Raw genomic sequence first — 20525 nt, 5'->3', positions numbered from 1 at the left:
TTCAATGCATGGAGAATGTAGGTAAAAAACGAATTGAAGCAGAGTAAGGATAAGGACTAGTTAGTATGTTTTTGGTTGAGTTTGGGGGCACTGCTCCCTATATATTTTGATCATGTTATAAAATTTCCAAGACCTAATGCCAATCTTGAAATGGCCAATTATTTTTTTCTCCCAGATGGTATGAAGTCAGTGGATAAAAGAATAAGGCCATGGGTTATTTCACTGGAACAATATACTAACACTGGAGTTAACACACATTGCTGTCAGAAAAAGCATATGACTTGAAAAAAAGAAATCTAGGTTTGAGTTCAGATTCTAAAACTAGCTGTATGACCACAGGCAAGTCATTTATCATCTCTGAACCTAAATTGGAGACAATAGTACTTCTAATACATATCTAATGAAGGGGATTAAGAGAAAAGCACTTATGAACCTAAATATAGAACTGTTTTATTTATTTCTGGTAACAGTGTGTTTTAAGATAATCATTAATGATCTTATACACACCCCCAGGAAAACTGAGCTGTTAGAGGAAACAGCTTAAAATCATCATCATAATATCTCACATTTAAACATTGTTTTAAGATGATCAAAGTTTACCCTCACAACACTGGCATGTGGATAATAGCATACATAGAAAGGTTCACTGAACTGAAGTAGTAGTATTTAAAATCTCTTTTCATCTCAACACAAAGTGGCTTTTTTGTGATTAACAATAATAGCAACTGACATTTAAGGTTCATAAGTGCTTTTTTCCTAATCCCCTTCATTAGAACTGTGAACTTATCAGTAATAAATTTCTTCCTATTAGGGCTAGCCCAGTCTTTTGAAATATTTTTGAATTCTGCCATTCAATGTATTAGCTATTCTTCCTAGTTTTATGTAGAATTATATGTATTTTTAATTGACTAATATGATTATTATTTCCCGTTAACAGTGAATCATATTTGCATGTTTGATATAAATCATATTTGATCAAGATGAACATATTTTTGATATATCATTATATTTCCCCAGTACTTTATTTAACATTTTTGTATTAGTATTAATATCTATGCATCTAAATTAGCCAATAAATTTCTTTCTCTTCTTTAATCAAAGGTGGTTTGGACATCAGGACCATATTTGCCTCTTATAAAGTACAGAATAGAATACTATCTTTATATTTGAAAATGATCTATATATGGTAAAGGGATTATTTACTCTTTGAATGTTTAATAGAAATAACTTATGAATTAATCTGGTCTTGAAGTCCCATAAGCCAATCAGCATACATTTATTATGTGCCTATTATATTCCAAATATCACTCATTTTCTAATTTTTAAATACAAACTCAATTCAATCATTAAAATTAGATGACCTTTGAGATCAATCGATCAGCAAACATTGATTATCTACTATGTGCCAGGTATTAATCTTTGAACTCATTATGGCATCTACTTCATTTTATAGATGAGAGGACTAAGGCCCAAAACTTTCCCTAGGTTATATTAGGTATTAAGTATCAGGGCAAGGATCTAATCTTAGGTCTTCCTGATTCCAAATCTTCTGCTTGTTCCACTGCACCATGACACCTTGTTCCTCATTCTGCATTACTTTGATTCTCTCTACCCAAAATATATTTAAAAACAACAAAATTTTAAAGAATGCCTTCTCACTGTGAATTAAACTTAAATTAATTTTAATTTTAAAATATCACCTTTTATCCTGATATTTAATGCTTTTCACAATATGATTCCAATCTCTCAACAATCATCTTATAATCTTATGCCACTCTCTTTTACACATTCTATCTTCCATAAAACTAGGTGGCATAGGATAGAGTACTGGGCCTAGAATCAGGAAGATCTGAGTTCAAATTCAGACTCAGATAGTTATAGCTATATGATTCTGGGCAAGTCACTCAGTCTCTGTTTCAGTTTCCTCATCTATAAATGGGAATAATAATGGCATCTAGCTCCTAGGGTTTTGTGGCAGATCAAATGAGATAACTGTAAATTGCTTGGTATAGTTTCTGGCTCATAGAAAGCTATATACATGTTAATGTAACTCAGCTTTGAGCATACCTTGTTTCACTAAGAATTGTTATTTGTGTCTTTAAAGTTAGTGTAGTCGAACAGTCTGTTCTCTTTGCCAACTTTAGGCTGTGCTCCTAACTGCTGAGCTTAGTGAGGATGCTATGAACTGATTGCTGACCTGGGGAGAAGGAAGAAGCGCACTGCAGTTCCCCTGATCTTTCTTTTTTACAATGGCTCTAAGAAATGGGCTGGGGGAAGACTGTTTCTGTTCGATGTTGCTTCTCTTCAATTTCAAATGATGGAGGTGATTTCCATAGGACAAAGAGTTTAAAGCTGGTGATTGTATGTAGGGGGTACAGCAGCTAGTTATTTCAGCATGGAAGCCCAGAGAAGCCAGGGTGATGGAGATTCAAGCTAAAAGAGGTTTTGGACTTGGTTCTGGTATTGTGCTTTGTGATAACCAAGTTAAACTATGAATTTAATTCCCTTTCCATCAGTGACTGAGGTAGTGCAAAAGGGGAGAATGATAACCCTCCCGGAACATGTGGGGCAAGTGAGTGTGTATATTTATGATTATACCTTCTGAGAAATGTTTTCCCTTGTAATAGCTCCACAGTATTACATTGGCTATTATTATTATGGTATCTAGATAGGACCTGAAAGATCATCAATCTAAGCTTCTCAGTTTACAGATAAGAACCAAAAGTTCCAAAGTAGTTAAGGGACTTGCCCAAGACATATAGCTGCTGGGCAGCAGAAACAAAATTATCCAAGGGTCAAAGCTTCGACTTGAATATAAGCTGCTTGACTCCAATTCTCTTAGTGGGGATCCTAAATTCCCAGAACAAAAGCTGCGGTCTTCTTTTTCTTTGTATCTTTCATAGATTTAGCACAGTCTTCCACATAATTTAATCAACATTTGTCAAAGAAAGACTCCAGTCACTGCTATTTCAGACAGAAATTTAACTCCTAGTCAGCAGGACCTGTGAATGTATTTATTAATACAATTCTACTACAACAAAAGGATGTGGAGAATGTAGGGAGTATGCTTTTAGGGATACTCAGATCCTTAGGCAAAAAAGCATGAGATTAACACTAAATATAGAGTGATTTAGTAGTGACAGAATCATAGCTTGTTCTTTGGAAGGGAAACTGAGTGAAAGATCAACTATTTCAACATCATCTTAGAAATAAGTCAAGTGATGTCCAAGAGAATAAGAGATATCAAAGACTTTGTGGTATGATTGAAATGGAGCGCTGTGGTTACAGACAAAAACATAGGGTTCTAGCTCTAAATTCTTGTACCCTGGTCATCTGATCTTAGTCCAGTGCTTTTTCATGTATACCACATTGTTCTGAGAGAGTCAGTTTGATAGTCAAACATACCATACAAAGATTAGCACAGAGGATAACCTCCAATCCAATCCAATCTAGTTGAGGCATTAACAAAATGGGTGGATCCTTTAGAATCTTGCATTAGCTTCTTCAGGATCTAATTTCTTTAATGACTCAATTTATATGTGTTCATTGATCTAAAAATCATAAAATATGAAATATATACATACACATATAATATATTTGTAAGGAAACTCCATTTATGGAATTTTTATGTTATAATTTTTAATTTTTTGAATAAAATCTTATAATTTATAAAAAAAATTTTGTAACAGACCTACAGGATGTATCAAGTAAATATTAGTATGTCTATTTTATAGATAAAGAAATTAAGATTAAATAACTTGTTGAGAGTTATACAAATAAATGTCAGATCTGGAATTCAAACTCAAGTTCTATTAATTCTAATCATAATAACTTTTTCACCACATTACTCTCCCTCATAATTAGCATGGCACTGAGAGTTAGCTCCCTTCCCAGATCAAACTGTCTTCTCATTCATCAAATTTCTCTTAACACTGTACCTGGAACCCTTCTTTGTACTTACCTTATTCTCATTTTATCATTTACTTGAAAATTACTTATCTGCCAGTTGGAATGTAAGTTCCTTCAAAGCAGAGCCTATATTTTTGGGATAGGTCCTCAATAAATATTTGTCCTACTAAACTGAGTTGAAATTGGCTTCACTCCCAGAGAGGAACAAGAGGAGAATGAAAAGAGATACATTTTGGGAGTAGAACTACATTCTATTGTTGGAGCAGGTTGTTTGGCTTAAAGTCATAACTTTTTCTTTGATCCTCTCCTTTTTTTAAAAACAGCACTCTTATTCTGATAAAGGCCTCATCTTCAAAATATATAGAGAATTGACTCTAATTTATAAGAAATCAAGTCATTCTCCAGTTGATAAATGGTTAAAGGATATGAACAATTTTCGGATAAAGAAACTGAAACTAGTTCTAGTCGTATGAAAAGGTATTCCAAATCATTATTGATTAGAGAAATGCAAATTAAGACAACTCTGATATACCACTACCCATCTCTCAGATTGACTAAGATGACAGGAAAAGATAGTGACGAATGTTGGAGGGGATGTGGAAAAACTGGGACACTGATGCATTGTTGGTGGAGTGGTGATTGGAGGCAACCATTCTGGAGAGCAATTTGGAACTATAGTCAAAAAGTTATCAAACTGTGCATATCCTTTGATCCAGAAGTGTTACTACTGGGCTTATATCCAAAAGAGATCATAAATGAGGGAAAGAGATATATATATACAAAAATGTTTGTGGCAGCCCTTTTTGTAGTGGCCAGAAACAGGAAATTGAATGGATGCTCATCAATTGGAGAATGGCTGAATAAATTGTGGTATATGAATGTTATGGAATATTATTGTTCTGTAAGAAATGACCAGCAGGATGATATAGAGAGGCTTGGAGAGATGAACTGATGCTAAGTGAAATGAGGAGGACCAGGAGATCATTATACACTTCAGGAACAATACTACATGATGATCAATTCTGATGGACGTGGCTCTCTTCAACAATAAGAGGATCCAAATCAGTTCCAACTGATCTGTAATACTCTCTCTCTTTCTGCTATACCCAGAGAACGAACACTGGGAAATGAGTATGGACCACAACATAATATTCCCACTCATTCTGTTATTGTTTGCTTGCATTTTTGTTTTTTCATCTCAGGTTATTTTTACCTTCTTTCTAAATCCAATCTTTCTTGTGCAATAAGATAACTATATAAATATGTATACATATATTGTATTTAACATATACTTCAACATATTTAACATGTATGGGACTACCTGCCATCTAGGGGAGGAGGTGGAGGGAAGGAGGGGAAAAGTTGAAATAGAAGTTTTTGCAAGGGTCAGTTGAAAAATTACTCATACATATGTTTTGTATATAAAAAGCTATTTTTTTTTTTTAAAAAAAGCAACCTTATAATTGTTTAAACTATTTCTGTGACTCATTTTCTCTGTTTTTATCTTGAAAGTAATTTTTTAAAATTAGGAAAACATCTCTAATTATATAAAGGAAGTAAATGATAAGTATGAGTCTATAAAAATACTTTCATTACCATAATCTTCACACTTTACCCAATATATATTCCCTGGAAGAAATTTTACTATTTAAACAATGTAGGATTATGTGATTAAAGAAAAACCAAGCACTAAAGACACAACAACATAACAGGGAACCTCTGAAGGTTCTTAATAATAACAACTCTTAAGCATTTTTACTTTTTTTATTTTTTAAGGTTAAGTGATTTGCCCAAGATTACACAGTATTTGAATATATGAAATAGGATCTGAACTCAGATCTCCCTGATTTCTGGCCCAGTGTTCTATTCATTGCAATACCTGTCTGTTTCCATTTTTACTTTAAAATGGACAAGATTTCACAGATGTAGAAGGAAGATTAGAAATAATCTCTTTCATCACAAAATGGTGTCCCCAAAAAAGAATTAACTTATCCAGTGACATACAGTTAAGTAGCAAAGCCTACATTCAAACTTTGGCTTTACTCGCTTTAACCAAGCTTTCCACTTGATGTGATGTTTCAATCAAATAAATGCCTTATAAAAAATCAAACACACACACACACACACACACACACACACAATAAATGGGGTGAGGAATCATATTTCCTTCTCAAAGTTAGAAGGCTAGAAATAAAAAAAAATGAATAAATATAAATGGTATAATAATAAATATTCACAATAACAAATTCATTCATGCCAGCCAATCATACCAGATATGTAAGATGTAAAAAGGAAAAACTACTAGGTTTTCCCCCAGAATTTTCTAGTGCCCAGCTACAAGCAAATGTGAGAACTGCCTAAGCAGCCTTGAAGTCTTAAAAGATATACGTTTCTGGGTAAGTAACCTGCAATTTTTGCTAAATTGAATAGTCACTCCAAAAAGCAAGAGCTGTACTTGTTAATACCATGGAAGGGTGACCCATTTTTTGAACAAATGTATCTATAACAATTGGAAGGCTCCACAGATGAGGTTGCACTTACCTCTTGTTCCTCAAGAACCAGTAAGTCCTGTTAAAGACATCAAAAAATTAATGTTCATTTTCAAAGATGTTTTCACTTTTTTTGAGGCTAAGCAAATTTATTCACTTCAATCATTTTTATATTTATTTTTAAAATCATTAACATCACATAAAAATTGGTTCTCTAAATATTTTTCAAACAATGTCATAGTCAAAGAAAGGAGATCCCTCTGAGGTTCTTTGTTCTGGGAATTATCTGCTCCTTTTCCTATTACAACTTAGTTCATATTGAAGTCTATATATCAAATAAAACAAAATCCTATTTACCTAGAATGGCTCTTTATGTAAAATAAATAAATATATAGACCTAACTGGAAAAGCGAAAATTACATGACAAAAAAACCCTTCACAGCTAGGATTTATTTCTGTCTAACAGCCACTGGGTAAGCTTTAGGCCTGGACACAGATTAATCTACACAAAATTTTATTTTGGGGCTGGTGAGGGAACACTTACTTCCCAAAGACCTTTTAATCTAGTTCTAATTATGAATGTGCCATTATTCAGGATCTGTAATGATAGCTATCTTACATGGTCATAATGTGAGTTAGTCTAGAATGGGATTTTTATTTGAAAGAGTAGGTGGTCAATTTTGCATGTTTAGCTCCTGAGTCAGATAGGATATCACAAAGTTATCACTTCATGACTTTTGTTTTGTCATTCTAGTATTTTAGGGATTAATTGTTTCTGTAATGTGGCTGGCCCTTAAATTATATTAATAGTAAGAATGGAGTAAGTACTAGCCTAAAATTAGAGAATCAGCATCCTTTTCGGGTCTAATAATATAAAAATAGATCCTCTTTAACAAAAAGATTATTTTCTTCAAATTTCTCAGTATTTTGAAGGAACCCCTAACAGAATCTCCCAAATTCTCTTCCAGATCTTTCAGTATCCTGATTACTTCTTCTGAATTCACTCTACTTTTTCAATTCCCTCTTAAAATGTGCTGAGATTAAATATCAATAACAAAAACAATATTCTACAGTAGTCTGACCAAGGTAGAGAGCTCACTTAAATCAAGACACCTGTATTACAATAACTTAAAAATACATTAGTAGGGTTTTCTTCTTTAGATCTATTTTGTTCAACATTTTAAAAATTAATGATTTTGTGGAATATAATGGCCTAAAAAGCATTGCATTGGTGATTTCTCATATTTAATATGGAATATTAAGGAATATGTAAAACTAAAACTGTGTATCCAATATATAAAATTGGGAAGGTTTAAAATTACAATGGAGGTTTGAAGTTAGTCTAAGTAAATAATCAAATGTCTGAGAATTGGCTATGTATGTAAGGAGGATGGTGGGAAAGTTAATGAAGATAGGTGAAGAAAAAGTTATGCAGAAGTATGCTTTAAATGAACATTGCCATAATTTCTCATGATGTCAGGGCACTAAATATGTATCTATATGTTACAGGATCACCAAGACCAACACTAGTAGAATGACAAGTATAAGCATGTATAATTTTCCCAGTCTGGTATTTTCCCAATTTGTTAGTTTGGTAGCAGTTCCAAGTTTGATGCTCTGGGAATATAATTTATCTACATATGGGAAAATGAATTTTTTAAAAATGGCTTAGTTCTCACACTCTTCTTTATTTTAGGTTTAATTGCCTTTTAGTAATAGTTCTGCCTTTTTCAGTTTGATAATCACTGTACTTGATGAAGATGAAGAAATAATGTAAAATTATACAGGTCAGCTTTCTGTCATTGATTAACATCATATCTTCCTCAACCAGTATGTTCATCTCTTCCTTGTTCATCATTTGGCTCTAAAGATAGCTTAAAAAACAACAAATTTTTTTGTTGTCTTTTAACATTTTTTTTTTAACTGTGGTGACACGTTAGCACCCTGGATATCTTAGAATCAGCCGGAGACAGGATATGCAAAAGTGTTTATTCTTGGTCTTTAGCAGTAGAAATCAAGGGGATGGAGGCAGACTCTCTGCCACCTCACCTCTCTGTCTCCCGCCCAGAGTCAGTCTGGCTAGTCTCACTGCACCCCCTAGTCCCTCCCACAATTCTCTGTATACACCAAACGATTGGGCCAGCACAGGAATAGTGGGAAGGGCCATTTTCCAAGCATATTCTTATATTGTCCAATCGTTAATTAGCCTCAAGTGCTCAAAGGTCCCACCTCAGTGCATTGACTCAATCAAGAGTTTCAGTCCTTTACAATGCACCAATTTATTCCGGGCTTTAAAAGCCTTCCTTTTTACTGGTCTTACTGACGGGTCCATGATAATTTTTTGTGACCATATGTAGGCATTTGCCCTTCTTATTTTCTGTACATGCGCTTTGTAAATCTGAGCTCTTCAGGGTGTCTTCTATGTTCCTTCATACTGTTTTTAACATGACTCCTCTTCATCAGCATAAATTGTGACAATATTAATCTTGTAAAACACAAATGAAATGTGAATCAGAACCAACTAAGGCCTTGGCATTCTATCTCCTATCCACATATTTTTGGACAGGCTATCCTTTACACCTGGATTTCTCCCCTCTGACTTCTATCTTCCTACAAAGCGCAGTTTATATGCCATTTCCTACATGAAGTCTTCTTTGATGAACGGAAGCAGCACTCAGAACTTTGAAGTTAGAGGACTTGGAATCAAGTTCTGTCTTTGATGTTAACATCCTCCATAACTTTGAATAAGATACCTAACCTCCCTCAGCTTTAGTTTCCTCATTGAGGGAATTGTATTATCTGATCTATGACATACTATTTGATTCTGGATCTAGAATCCCCTTAGCTATTAGCACAGTCTTCCTCCTCTTCAAATTATCACATGCATATTTGGTGTTCAGTGAGGTATCACTCTAGTAGATTATTAGTTCCTTAAGGTCGAACTGTTTTTGTGTGTGTGTTTTGTTTTTGTTTTTGTTTTGCCTTTGTATCTCCACCACTGAGAACAGTCCCTTAGATATAACAGGTACTTACTAAATGCTTACTGGATTGGAATAAAAAATATAATTGTTAAAGTAAGTGACAGCTCTGTTTTCACAGAGGCTGAGAAATTCCTTCAACTATAGGTTGGGTCCTTTGTCTTGAAGTATATACCCATTTAAGGTTTTTGGTTGTGGAATCCAACTTTTTTTCTCAATATTTTGGAATTTACTTTGTTATAATCTAAGATATCTATCTGACTATATCCTTGTTTTCCCTTCCTTTATTATAATAAACTCTAAGAAAACAAGATCACTTTGCTAGTTTCTCTTTACAGTATCTGAGATTCTAAGTTATTTTTTTTTCTTAAAATGGAATCTGTTCCTAGCTGTGTAACCCTGGGCAAGTCACTTAACTCCAGCCTCAGAAAAAAAAAAAAGGAATCTGAACAGCATTTTAACTGATTTTTACTATACAGGTTCTAAACTATAAGGGCACAAGAGGCAGATTACAAACTGAGAACGGTGATAATACAAAGAAAACATCAGGAACAAAAAAAGAAGTATTATCATTGAATCTGAACACTAGGACCACCCATCACTGAGACCTTGAGACCTCAAGACCTAAATTACACTGGAAATTTTAGACCATTTAATAAATAGAAGGGGTGGTTATATATTGTCTTGAAATACTACCACACATCACAATACCTATGTTGGAATGGACTATAGAACATTCAAGTTAGTAGGACAGAATTCCAAAGGCTCAAGGAGTAAAAAAGAACCAGAGAAGTCACCTAGTTCATCCCTTGTTGAACAAGACCAAAAAAAAAAAAATCATTCAGCTTCTGCTTGAGCACTTATAGTGATTTGGGGCCCACTATCCCCTGAGGTTATATAAATGCTACTTTTACCCTAAAGAGTAGAAAGTTTTTTTTTTCTTACTTTAGGCCTAAACCTGCTTCTCGGAAATTTTCATTCATTATTTTAGTTTTACTCTTTACTCTAAGGTCAGGCAGAACAAAATAAATCTTCTTTCACGTCAGTCCTAAGAAACTCTCATGTCTTCTTGCCACCTATCAACAGAGATTGCTGTAGCTGAAAAAGATCTGAGAGGATATATAATACAAGCTCTTTGTTTGGTAGATGAGGAAATGAGCTCAGAAAAGGGGGTTTATTTCTAAGAGTGGATTATGGATTCAAAGTAGAAAAGACTTTAAGGAGCATCTAGATGGCACAGTAGATAGAGTACAAGATCTTGAGTCAGGAAAACCCAAGTTCAAATCTGGCCAAGTCATTTAACCCCAATTTTCTTGCAAAAAAGAAAAGATCTGAATGGTTATATAGTCCAATCCTCTCATTTTATAGATTAGGCTCAGAGAAATTTAGCTATTTGTCCATAATCAACAGAACCAGTCAGTGGCAGGGATATGATAGAATTACCAAGGTTTATTAACTTTGAATATAGCTTGATATTTTTTTGTCTAGAGCTGAAAGACACTATTTTCCAGCATTCACTAAAAATAATCATATGACTCTGTAGAGAATAATCAAGATATTAAGTAGCTCTTATTAATAAAGAACAACCCACAAAATTTAAAATTCTGAATCAATAATCATATGGAATAGACTTAAAATTTAGAAGTGACCAAAGAAAACCCATAATCACAATACTCCTGAAAAGATATGAAAATTAAAGCAGATATAAAGCTTTTCACTTAAGTCATTCTCCCATGAGGACAAAGCCTAAAAAAATCAGAGAAGGGATACCAGCAATTTGAATGGAACTTAATTCATGCTACAAGAAGGCAAGGGCAAACTGCCATTTGTACCAATAGAGGGCATACTCAAGTGAAGCCATAAAAGAATAAGCTGATTATTCCACAAGAAAACTATTGTCTCATATATATGTGATAGGTATACTCTTTAACATACAAGATTTAAATTATAAATGAGCTTCTTTCTTTAAAAAAAATTCTTTTGTTGAATTATAATAGCCTTGTGATGGAAAGAGCCATCCATATCCAAAGAGAGAACTGTGGAGATTGAATGTAAATCAAAGCATAGTATTTTCACCTTTTTGTTGTTGCTGTTGTTTGCTTGCTTGCTTGTTTTTTTTTTCTTTTTTCTTTCTTGTATGTCTTTTTTCCCTTTTGGTCTGAATTGTACATGTTTAACCTATATTGGATTGCTTGCTATGTAAAGGAAGGGGAGGAAGGTAAAAAATTTGGAACACAAGATTTTTCAAAGGGGAATATTGAAAGCTTGCAGGTATTTAGAAAAATTTAAAAAAACTATCATACAAAAAAATCTTTTGCTGAATTCTTCACTAGAGACATCTTCAATAGATAACAGAAATAACTAGGAACAAACACATGGGATTACATGCCTCAAGTTTCAAAAGGTAAAGAAAAGTAAGAGAAGGAAGTTTCTTCCAGAAGATAGGATTGAGGCATTATAGATGTGAAGAGGTTAACCAGAAATAATGAGAATGAAAGCATGTGGATGAGAAAGTTACCCTTAGCAAGTAGCATCTTATGGTTTTGGAGGGTGGCTATAGTTGTTAATTTTTGTGTCCACTGTGTCATCTTGAAAATTCCAATTTTACAAATTAAGACCTATCCATAATTCATTGTTATTATTGTTATTGATAATTCACTTTTATGTGGCACTGAAAGATTTACAAAGGGCAGGTAAGTGGCATAATGTATAGAGCTCTGGGCCTGAAGTCAGGAAGTCTCATCTTCATGAGTTCAATTCCAGCCTCAGACACTTATTTGCTCTGTGCCCATGGGCAAATCACTTAACCCTGTTTGCCTCAATTCTTCATCTTTCAAATAATCTGGAGAAGGACATGAAAAACCACTCCAGTATCTTTGCCAAGACAAACCCAAATGGGATTTTAAAAAGTTGGACACAACAGAAATAAACAAACAACATAAGATTTACAAAGCGTTTTTTTTTTTTAAATGATGAGATGGCCAACAGAAAAATGATATTGAGGGTCAGATATGCTCAAGATCACAAAAATGATAAGTTTCAGAACTCAAACATAATTCTTTTAACTCTAAGACCAAAGTTCTTTATATTAAATAGCCATTTATCTTGGGATGCATTGATAAGGAAAAAATATTCCATTCTGCAGGGAAGTTTTCTAAAACAAGGGATTAAGGGGAAGGATGCTTTTTATCTGAAAGTTAACTATAGCTGAAATCATGTATACTGTGTATCAAGTCTTAAGTCTTGAACACAGAGAATACTGAAGGGCTTGGGTAATGATGAATCTGTATCCAAAGTTAGAGACAACTACATTCTGATAACATCCCTGTTATTATTTCTTGTTTCTTGGGTATATCTCTGTTAGAGGTCATAGAATCCGCCCAGATAATGATTATGACCCTGACAGAAAGAATTGGAGTGTCAACAAATTTTACCTTAACAGGAATCCCTGCTACATACAGCATCTTTAAACATATTCATCCACTTTACACTTAAATATACTTAGCAATTGAGAACTCATTTCCCTCCAAGAGAGCCCTTTCCAGTTAGTGTCAGTTTGAATTATTAAGAAGTTATTACTTATACTCTTGACAAAGCCTAGGATATCCAATTAAGATCTTTTTCTTTTTTCTTTTTCTTCTTTTGTTTCCTTTTGAAGCAATTCTTTCATCTTTTCAAAGAATATTGCATTCTACCTGAAAACCTGGAAAATAAGGAATTCTATTGCTTCATAAGATCATAGTTTTTTAGAACCGAAAGAGATAAGGAAACTGAGGAATAAAGAGACTAAGGGATTTGTTCAAGGTCACACAGGTTGTAAGTCACAGAGTAAGAATTCTAACTCAGGTCCTCTGACTATATGTATGATCTTCTTTTCACTGTCTCCAAATTATTATGCCTTGTCACTGGTGGAACCATACATAAAGCAAAATCTCTGCAAAGTGAAGCCAGTTTCTCCTTGCTCTTGCCATTTATATCTACAGCCTCTGTGGCTCATTACCATGACAAGCTGCTGGTGGGCTGGGCCTGTCTGCTTTGCCAAGGGCACACTTACAGGTATCCCTGAACAACTTAGTCTCTGTGTGTGTGTGTGTGTGTGTGTGTGTGTGTGTGTGTGTGTATGTATGTATGTCTGATTGTGGCTGATCAAATCAGTATGAGTTCAGAGTGCTCTATTATAGGTTAGGCACAAATAATCCATGTGAACACTTGGGATGGATTCTCTAAATGTGCGCACATCTTATATTTCTTTTGAACTAATTCAATTCTGCTTGGCTCAGAGAGCACAGCACCTTCTCTGATGAGGGCATGCCATGCTGGTGGTACTCTGCCAGTATCACCCATATTGCATAATCCTTCCAAAGTTTTTAAGAGAAATCTGAGAGTATTCTTATATCACTTTTTTTCTGACCAAAATTCTAATATAAAGAGAAGCTATTCTTAGCTAAAATCTGAAATCTTACCTAGAAATCTTAACTTCTGACATTTCTCATCTCTTCTGTTTTCTTCTGTTTCCCTCTTGTCTTGTTACCACCTCAGTTTTCCCTCAGATTAAGTACAAATTTGTTGTTGTTATTGTGTTGTAGTAGTAATCACCCCCCTACTTCCCTTTCCTGATTATTCCTAGTTCTTTGCTTTGGGAGCAATAGAACAAGTCGAAATTTTGTTCTATGGCAGCCCTTCATATCTTAATATTTCTCCTTAAGTTTTTAAAGCTAAATATTTAGAGATTCTTCAAATGATTTTTCATGATCTTCATGGCATCCAGCCTCCTCCCTAGTACTCCTCTGGATACACTCTAGCTTATCAAGTTCCTTCAAAAAAAGGTGCCCCAAACTAGACATAAAAGACAAGGACAGTTTTTTAAGTGAGATAAATTTATTATCTATTCAATTTTTGACTTGTAACTTCCTAATATATTTTCTCCTGTATTTGAAGCCAGCTGCTAAAAGGAAAGAAGCATTTATGATTAATTTAAATATTTTATATAGATGATGATGATAGATATTTCACTGGTTATTTATAATAATGATATTAAAGTTTAAATATTTTTAAGTTAAAAACAACAACAATAACCAAGAACATGCAAGTTAGGTAAAGCCATTACAGGCAGAAATCTCTTTTTACTAGAACAATAGTTCTACATCTGAAGTCTGGCCATCCATCATAGATTTTGATGAGAATTCAATAAATTTGATTTTTAAAAATTACACCTTTATTTTTATTAATCTCTAATTAAAATTTAGTATTTCTTTCAATTGTTTAAAAAAGCATTATTCTGAGAAAAGGTCTATGGGCTTCACTAGATGGCCAAAGGGGCCCATGACAAAAAAGGTTAACAAGCCTTGGATTATAACACATTGAAACTCCCTCCAAAGTGCATAAAAAGTATTGCTTGCATCTTTCTCTCTTCTTGGAAAGAATACAACATAAAGATAACTGTATAAATCACAAATTAACTAGAAGAACTATCCTGAGAAACACACTATAGAAGAGGGCAGTTCATCAATGATATCTTAACCTATAGTTACCATACTTATAGCTGACAGCTTTGACAATATAGTAAGGAAGATAGTAAAGGAAAGGGCTGACAAGAATTAAAACTAAAGTGGAAATGGGTGAAAACACCTGAGTATCTTTCTTGGAAGCAAAGTATAACATTAAAGAGAGGGAATAGGAAAAGATTGATTAGAGGCAAAAGACTTTTTTTTTTCATTTATGATTGTAATTTTTAAAGTAACATAAAGGGTAAACTTTAAATGTAGTATTATTTAAAGTGACTTAAATTTTAAATATTTTGACAAGATTTTTTTAAATACAAAAAGGATGGAAATTTATGAGGAGTTTCAAGTAAGATTTCCCATCTTTCATCTCTGAGAAAGAATATTTACTAGGTTATGTATATGTTATAAGAGTACTTTTATTTTTTATTATAGCTTTTTATTTACAACATAAATGCATGGGTAATTTTTCAGCATTGACACTTACAAAACCCTCTTTTTCAACTTTTCCCTTTCTTACCCCCATCCCCTCCCCTAGATGGCAGGCAGATTATAGGAATACTTTTAAAGATATGAATAAACTCCCTAAGACTGAAGATGAAAAAACAAATATACTGTGCTAGTTTTCTGATATACTCAATGATGTCATGGAGCCCATTAGCATTGTGGCAAAATTCTTCTATCTGAAAGTTCTAGGTCATACAGAATTCACTGATACTCCCTTCAGTTATGGCTGCCACTACCTCTCCTCTCTATCTATATCTTAAACACCCACATCACATGACCCACAGGAGCACACAGAAGTCCTTTACTTTCTTCTTTGTTTGCTCCCTAAAAAGAGTGTGTAACCCTTCTTGCAGATGTTCTGAACTATTGTTTGTTTTTGGTGTTTTGCATTATTAATAGCATTATAAGGAAACATATTGAAGATGATTAGCATAATTAATCAAAGGAGAGATTTACAAAGGTTTATTTGCCAGGCCCAATGTTCACAAACCTTTTTACATTATTCTTTTTACCTTTATAATCTTCCACTTTAAGATAATTCATTTGCACCAGACTTCTAAATGATATTATTTTATGACTGAACAAATCCAGTCCTGCCTTGGCTAGAGATGAGATTAATTCTCATCAATGAATGAAGATTAATAAGGGTACATCTGTCTCAGCTCTTCTAGAATTCCTTGCCTCTAGTTTTTAGCTCTTGATTCATCTCTGGCTATCAGAATATGTGTGCCTTGAACTCCCATTTACAGATAAGTCTTTTTCTTATGATTTTAGCCTACGAGCAAGTGACAACTGCCTTCTCTATTTTAGATGTCCAACCTAGAAGTAATCTTTAAATCTTGATCTTTTCTTGTCCTTTCCCTGAAATTGAGAGGTTCACCTCTATATCTCAAAAACGCATCAAAATAGGATTTGGTAGAAGCAATAAACATTTAATGAATTTCATGTAATTCAACATCATTTTTCAGTTAAAAAAAGGATAATTTCAAGCCAGCAATGCTTCTTTTAAGCATATAGGCTGCATATATTTCATATACCCATTCTAAAAATAAATAAATAAATAACGTTTTCATTTACCTTCTGTATCTCAGGATGAAAAATTTCCCTGGGGCCTTTTTCAAACTTTTCCAGATTCATGGCACTGAAATAAAAGGGAAAGAATGAATTTCAATTCAATGTGATAGAACTTTAAGGAATAGCAGCTTATTTTTCAGATGAATTAGCCATAAGAAAATAAGTAGTTTGCACCTGGAAATGGAATATCTGGCAAAAAATTTCAAATTTTTAAATTGCAGTGTTTGGTGGAACTTTTTTTTTTTAAAGAATAATTTGACAATATACTCTAGGACTTGCAAAACTGATCATGCCTTTTGACCCAGGAATCCTAATGCAGGAACTATATCTTAAATATATTATAAAAGGAAAAAAGGGCTATATATACTCATAGCTGATTTACTTTTAACAGTAGAAAAGTTGGGAACAACCAACAGTTGGAGAATGGATGAATAAATTACAGTAGACCAATATAGAGAAGCATCTTTGTGCCATGAAAAATGTGAAAAATAATTATGGAAAGGTGCTCAAAGTCACAGAAAACAGAAGAACTAGAACAACATACCCTATGTGTTGACTATGACTGTTTATAAAAACAAAACAAAACAATGGCAACAAAACCTTCTAACTAGGAGGAAAAGATTGGAAGAGGACAAGGAATAAAATAAACTCTAATTATTTTCTGTTGAAGTTTACATTATTAATAAATAATAACAAAGAATTTCTCATCTATAGATTTCCTTGGGTTACAATTCCACATTTTATCTGTGTTTGCTATGACTGCTATTACATTTATAGTACAAAGATGTATAAAAAGGAGGGAGACATGGAAGAATCAATTACTTGACCATCTGGAGCCTCAGGCAGTTGTCATTAACCTGAGATTCAGTCTTACTTAGTAAAACAATAATTGGGTATTATAGTCAACAAGAAAAGTTAATTGAAATTAAGATCTTCAACCACAGTCTCCAGAAACTCTAGTCCAAAAGAATGCTTAAATCAGTTCTTGTAATATGATCTCTGTGAAATTATTTCATCATATGTAAAATGAAGATCCTAGAGTAGATGATCGTTGTGTCCTGCTTTCTAGAGCCCCCACACCGGGGTTATTAAGATATACCTTCCTAGTGGAGAAGTGATGAGGGGGGACTCCATTTTTCCACCATCCTCGGGAGATCAAAACACACATTCAGAAGAAGATAACAAAAGTCATCCAAAGTCATCCTACATCCAAAGACTCCAAGAAAAATAAGAATTAGGTTCAGGCTTTGGAAGAGCTTAAAAGGGATTTTGAAAATCAAGTGAGTTAGAAGGAAAATTAGGAAAAGAATTGAAAGAGGGCAAAAGGAAATGTAAAAAGCTATTGAGGACAAAAATACCTTAAAAAGCCAAATTGGTCATTTGGGAAAGAAGGTACAAAAGCTCACTGAGGAAAAGAATTCCTTAAAAATTAAAATTGAGCAAATGAAAGCTAATGACTTTATTATGAAATATCTCATTGGAAAAACAACTAACCTGGAAAGCAGATTCAGGAGAAATATTTTTTTAATTATTGCTCTACCTGAAAGTCAGGATCAAGAAAAGACCTTGAATATCAGCTTTCAAGAAATTATCAAGGAAAATTGTCCTGATATACTAGAACTAGAGGGTAAAATAGAAATTCAAAGAATACACTGATAATCTACTGAAATAGATTCTAAAATGAAAATTTCCAGGAATATTATAGCCAAATTCTGGAATTCCCAGGTCAAATATTCAGGAAAAAATTATTCAAGTATAGTGGAGCCACAGTCAGGAGAACACAAAGTTTAGCAGTTTCTACATTAAAGGCCCATGGGGCTTGGAATGTGATATTCTGAAGAGCAATGGAGCTAGGATTATAACCAAGGATCACCTACCCAGCAAAACTGAGTATAATCCTTTAGAGGAAAAGGTGGATATTCAATGAAATCGAGGATTTTCAAGCATTCATGATAAAAAGGCCAGAGTTGAATGCAAAATTTGATTTTCAAATGCAGGACTCAGGAGAAGCATAAGGAGTTATAATTAGGAAAGGTGATATCCTAAGGGATTTAATAAGGTTTTATGTGTTTACATTCCACGGTGGGAGGAAGATACTTGTAACTCATTAAAATTTTCTCATTATTATGACAGTTTGAAGGAGTACATAGATAGATAGATAGATAGATAGATAGATAGATAGATAGATAGAGGGTATAGGTATGAGTTAAATATGATGGGATATTTTTTAAGATGATGAAATTAAGGGGTAAAGGAGGAATGTATTGGGAGAAAGAGAAAGGGAGAAGTGGAATAATGTAAATCAAATGCTACCAAAAAAGGGGAAAAAAGGCTTTTATAGTGGAGGGGAAGGAAAGGGAAGAGAGGGTGAGTGAGTGAACCTTACTCTCATCAGAACTGTCTCAAAGAGGAAATAGCATAGACATTCAATATGGGTATAAAAATATATCTTACTCTACTGAAAAATAGAAGGGGAACAGGGAAGGCTGATAAATGATAGGGAGTGGGGGAGGGAGTGGTCAGTAGCAAAACACTTTTAAGGAGGGTCAGGGGTGAAAGGAAAGAGAGAATAAATAGGGCGGGGAAATACAGTTAACAATAGCAATTTGTAAAAAGAATTTTGAAGCAAGTTTCTATGATAAGGCTTTATTTCTCAAATATAGAAGGAACGGAGTCAAATTTATAAAAAAAATAAGAGCCATGCCCCAACTGATAAATGATCAAAGGATATTATTTATGCTAAAAGGACTATAATTTCATGCAAATCCTTTGACTTAACAATGCCACTACTAGGCATGAATTTAATTTAAAAAACAAAAGGAAAAGGACTTATATGCACAAAAAAAAAAAAAAAAGGAAGAGAACTGGAATTCAAAAGTTAAAATATATATATACATATATATATTTATATTTAAAATTGTTTTAAATGTAAATGGGGAATTTTTAAATAAATAAATAGAGAAAAAAATAAAAGGGACTGAAATATAGCAGTAGCATTTATATGGACAATTTCCTTTTAGTTAAAATTTTAAGATAACAAAAGTAAAATCTTTCTCTCATTCTTGTTTAGTTATGTCAGCCATGTCTGACTCTTCATGACTCTATTTGAGGTTTTCTGGAGTTGTTTGCCATTTCATTCTCTAGAGAACTAGAGAATGAAATTTACAAATGAGGAAGTAGAGGCATATAGGGTTAAGTGACTTCCCCAGGGTGACACAGCATGTATATGTCTTAGGACAGAATGAATTCATGAAAATAAGTCTTCCTGACTCCAGGCCCAGTGTTCTGTACCCTGCACCACTTTGTTGCCCTGTTACCTCATTTTACTTAATACTATATAATTCAGGAATATATATTTTTAAAGAATTCACTTTTCTATTCAAAAACTACCCACATTCATTTGTAACTAAATTGTTAACTGCATATTAAAATTATTTAGTCAGTGGTTAAAAGGTTGTATTTTAGGAGGTTGTATTTGAGGGGACAAGGGAAGGAATAGAATAGTCTAGAACAAAGCTGCTTTTTTTTTTGGTAGTGTTTGATGATTTAAACAGACAGTATTTTATTTTTCCCAAATGCATGCAAAGATAGTTCTCAACATTCACCTTTGCAAAGACTTGTGTTTCAAAAATGTCTCCCTTTCTTCTCCCCTCTCACCGAGACAGTAAGTAATTCATTATAGGTTAAACATATGCAATTTTTCTAAATATATTTCCATATTTGTCATGCTACATAAGAAAAATGGATCAAAGAAGGAAAAAACATGAGCATGAGAAAGAAAAAAAAAAAGAAAACAACTTTAAAAAAAGGTAAAAATACTATGCTTTGATCCACATTCAGTCTCCATAGTTCTCTCTCTGGATGCTTCCATCCCAAATCTATTGAAATTAACTTGAATCTCTTCATTGAATTTTTTTTTTAAAGAAACAAGTCCATCACAATTGATCATAATATAATTCTGTTGTTACTGTGTACATTGTAGAACAAAGCTTCTTAAACTGTGGGTTGCAACCTGATATGGGATAACTGAATATGGGAGTCATGAAATTATGACTTATTATTAATAA

At 33.4% G+C, this 20525-nt stretch overlaps 1 protein-coding gene and 1 long non-coding RNA gene across 10 annotated transcripts in view; one reads left to right on the top strand and one right to left on the bottom strand.

The window, feature by feature from the left end:
* GARNL3 (GTPase activating Rap/RanGAP domain like 3) overlaps positions 1-20525 on the bottom strand; it is a 202322-nt gene that overhangs the window by 118120 nt on the left and 63677 nt on the right. For 4 of the 5 annotated variants that reach the window (XM_074293137.1, XM_074293140.1, XM_074293141.1 and 1 more), the window contains 2 exons: positions 16462-16525; positions 6451-6477 (listed from right to left, as the gene is read on the bottom strand). In XM_074293137.1, coding sequence (XP_074149238.1) covers positions 6451-6477; positions 16462-16525 — 91 coding nt within the window. The remainder of the gene's footprint in view (positions 1-6450; positions 6478-16461; positions 16526-20525) is intronic. The other variant, XM_074293139.1, reaches the window with a different exon arrangement.
* LOC141557455 (uncharacterized) overlaps positions 1-20525 on the top strand; it is a 169778-nt gene that overhangs the window by 124013 nt on the left and 25240 nt on the right. The window lies entirely within an intron of this gene.

Source organism: Sminthopsis crassicaudata, chromosome 2, assembly GCF_048593235.1.
Source record: "Sminthopsis crassicaudata isolate SCR6 chromosome 2, ASM4859323v1, whole genome shotgun sequence".
Lineage (NCBI taxonomy): Eukaryota > Metazoa > Chordata > Mammalia > Dasyuromorphia > Dasyuridae > Sminthopsis > Sminthopsis crassicaudata.
Note: the sequence above shows the minus strand (reverse complement) of the source record. Positions and strands in the feature narration are given on the sequence as shown.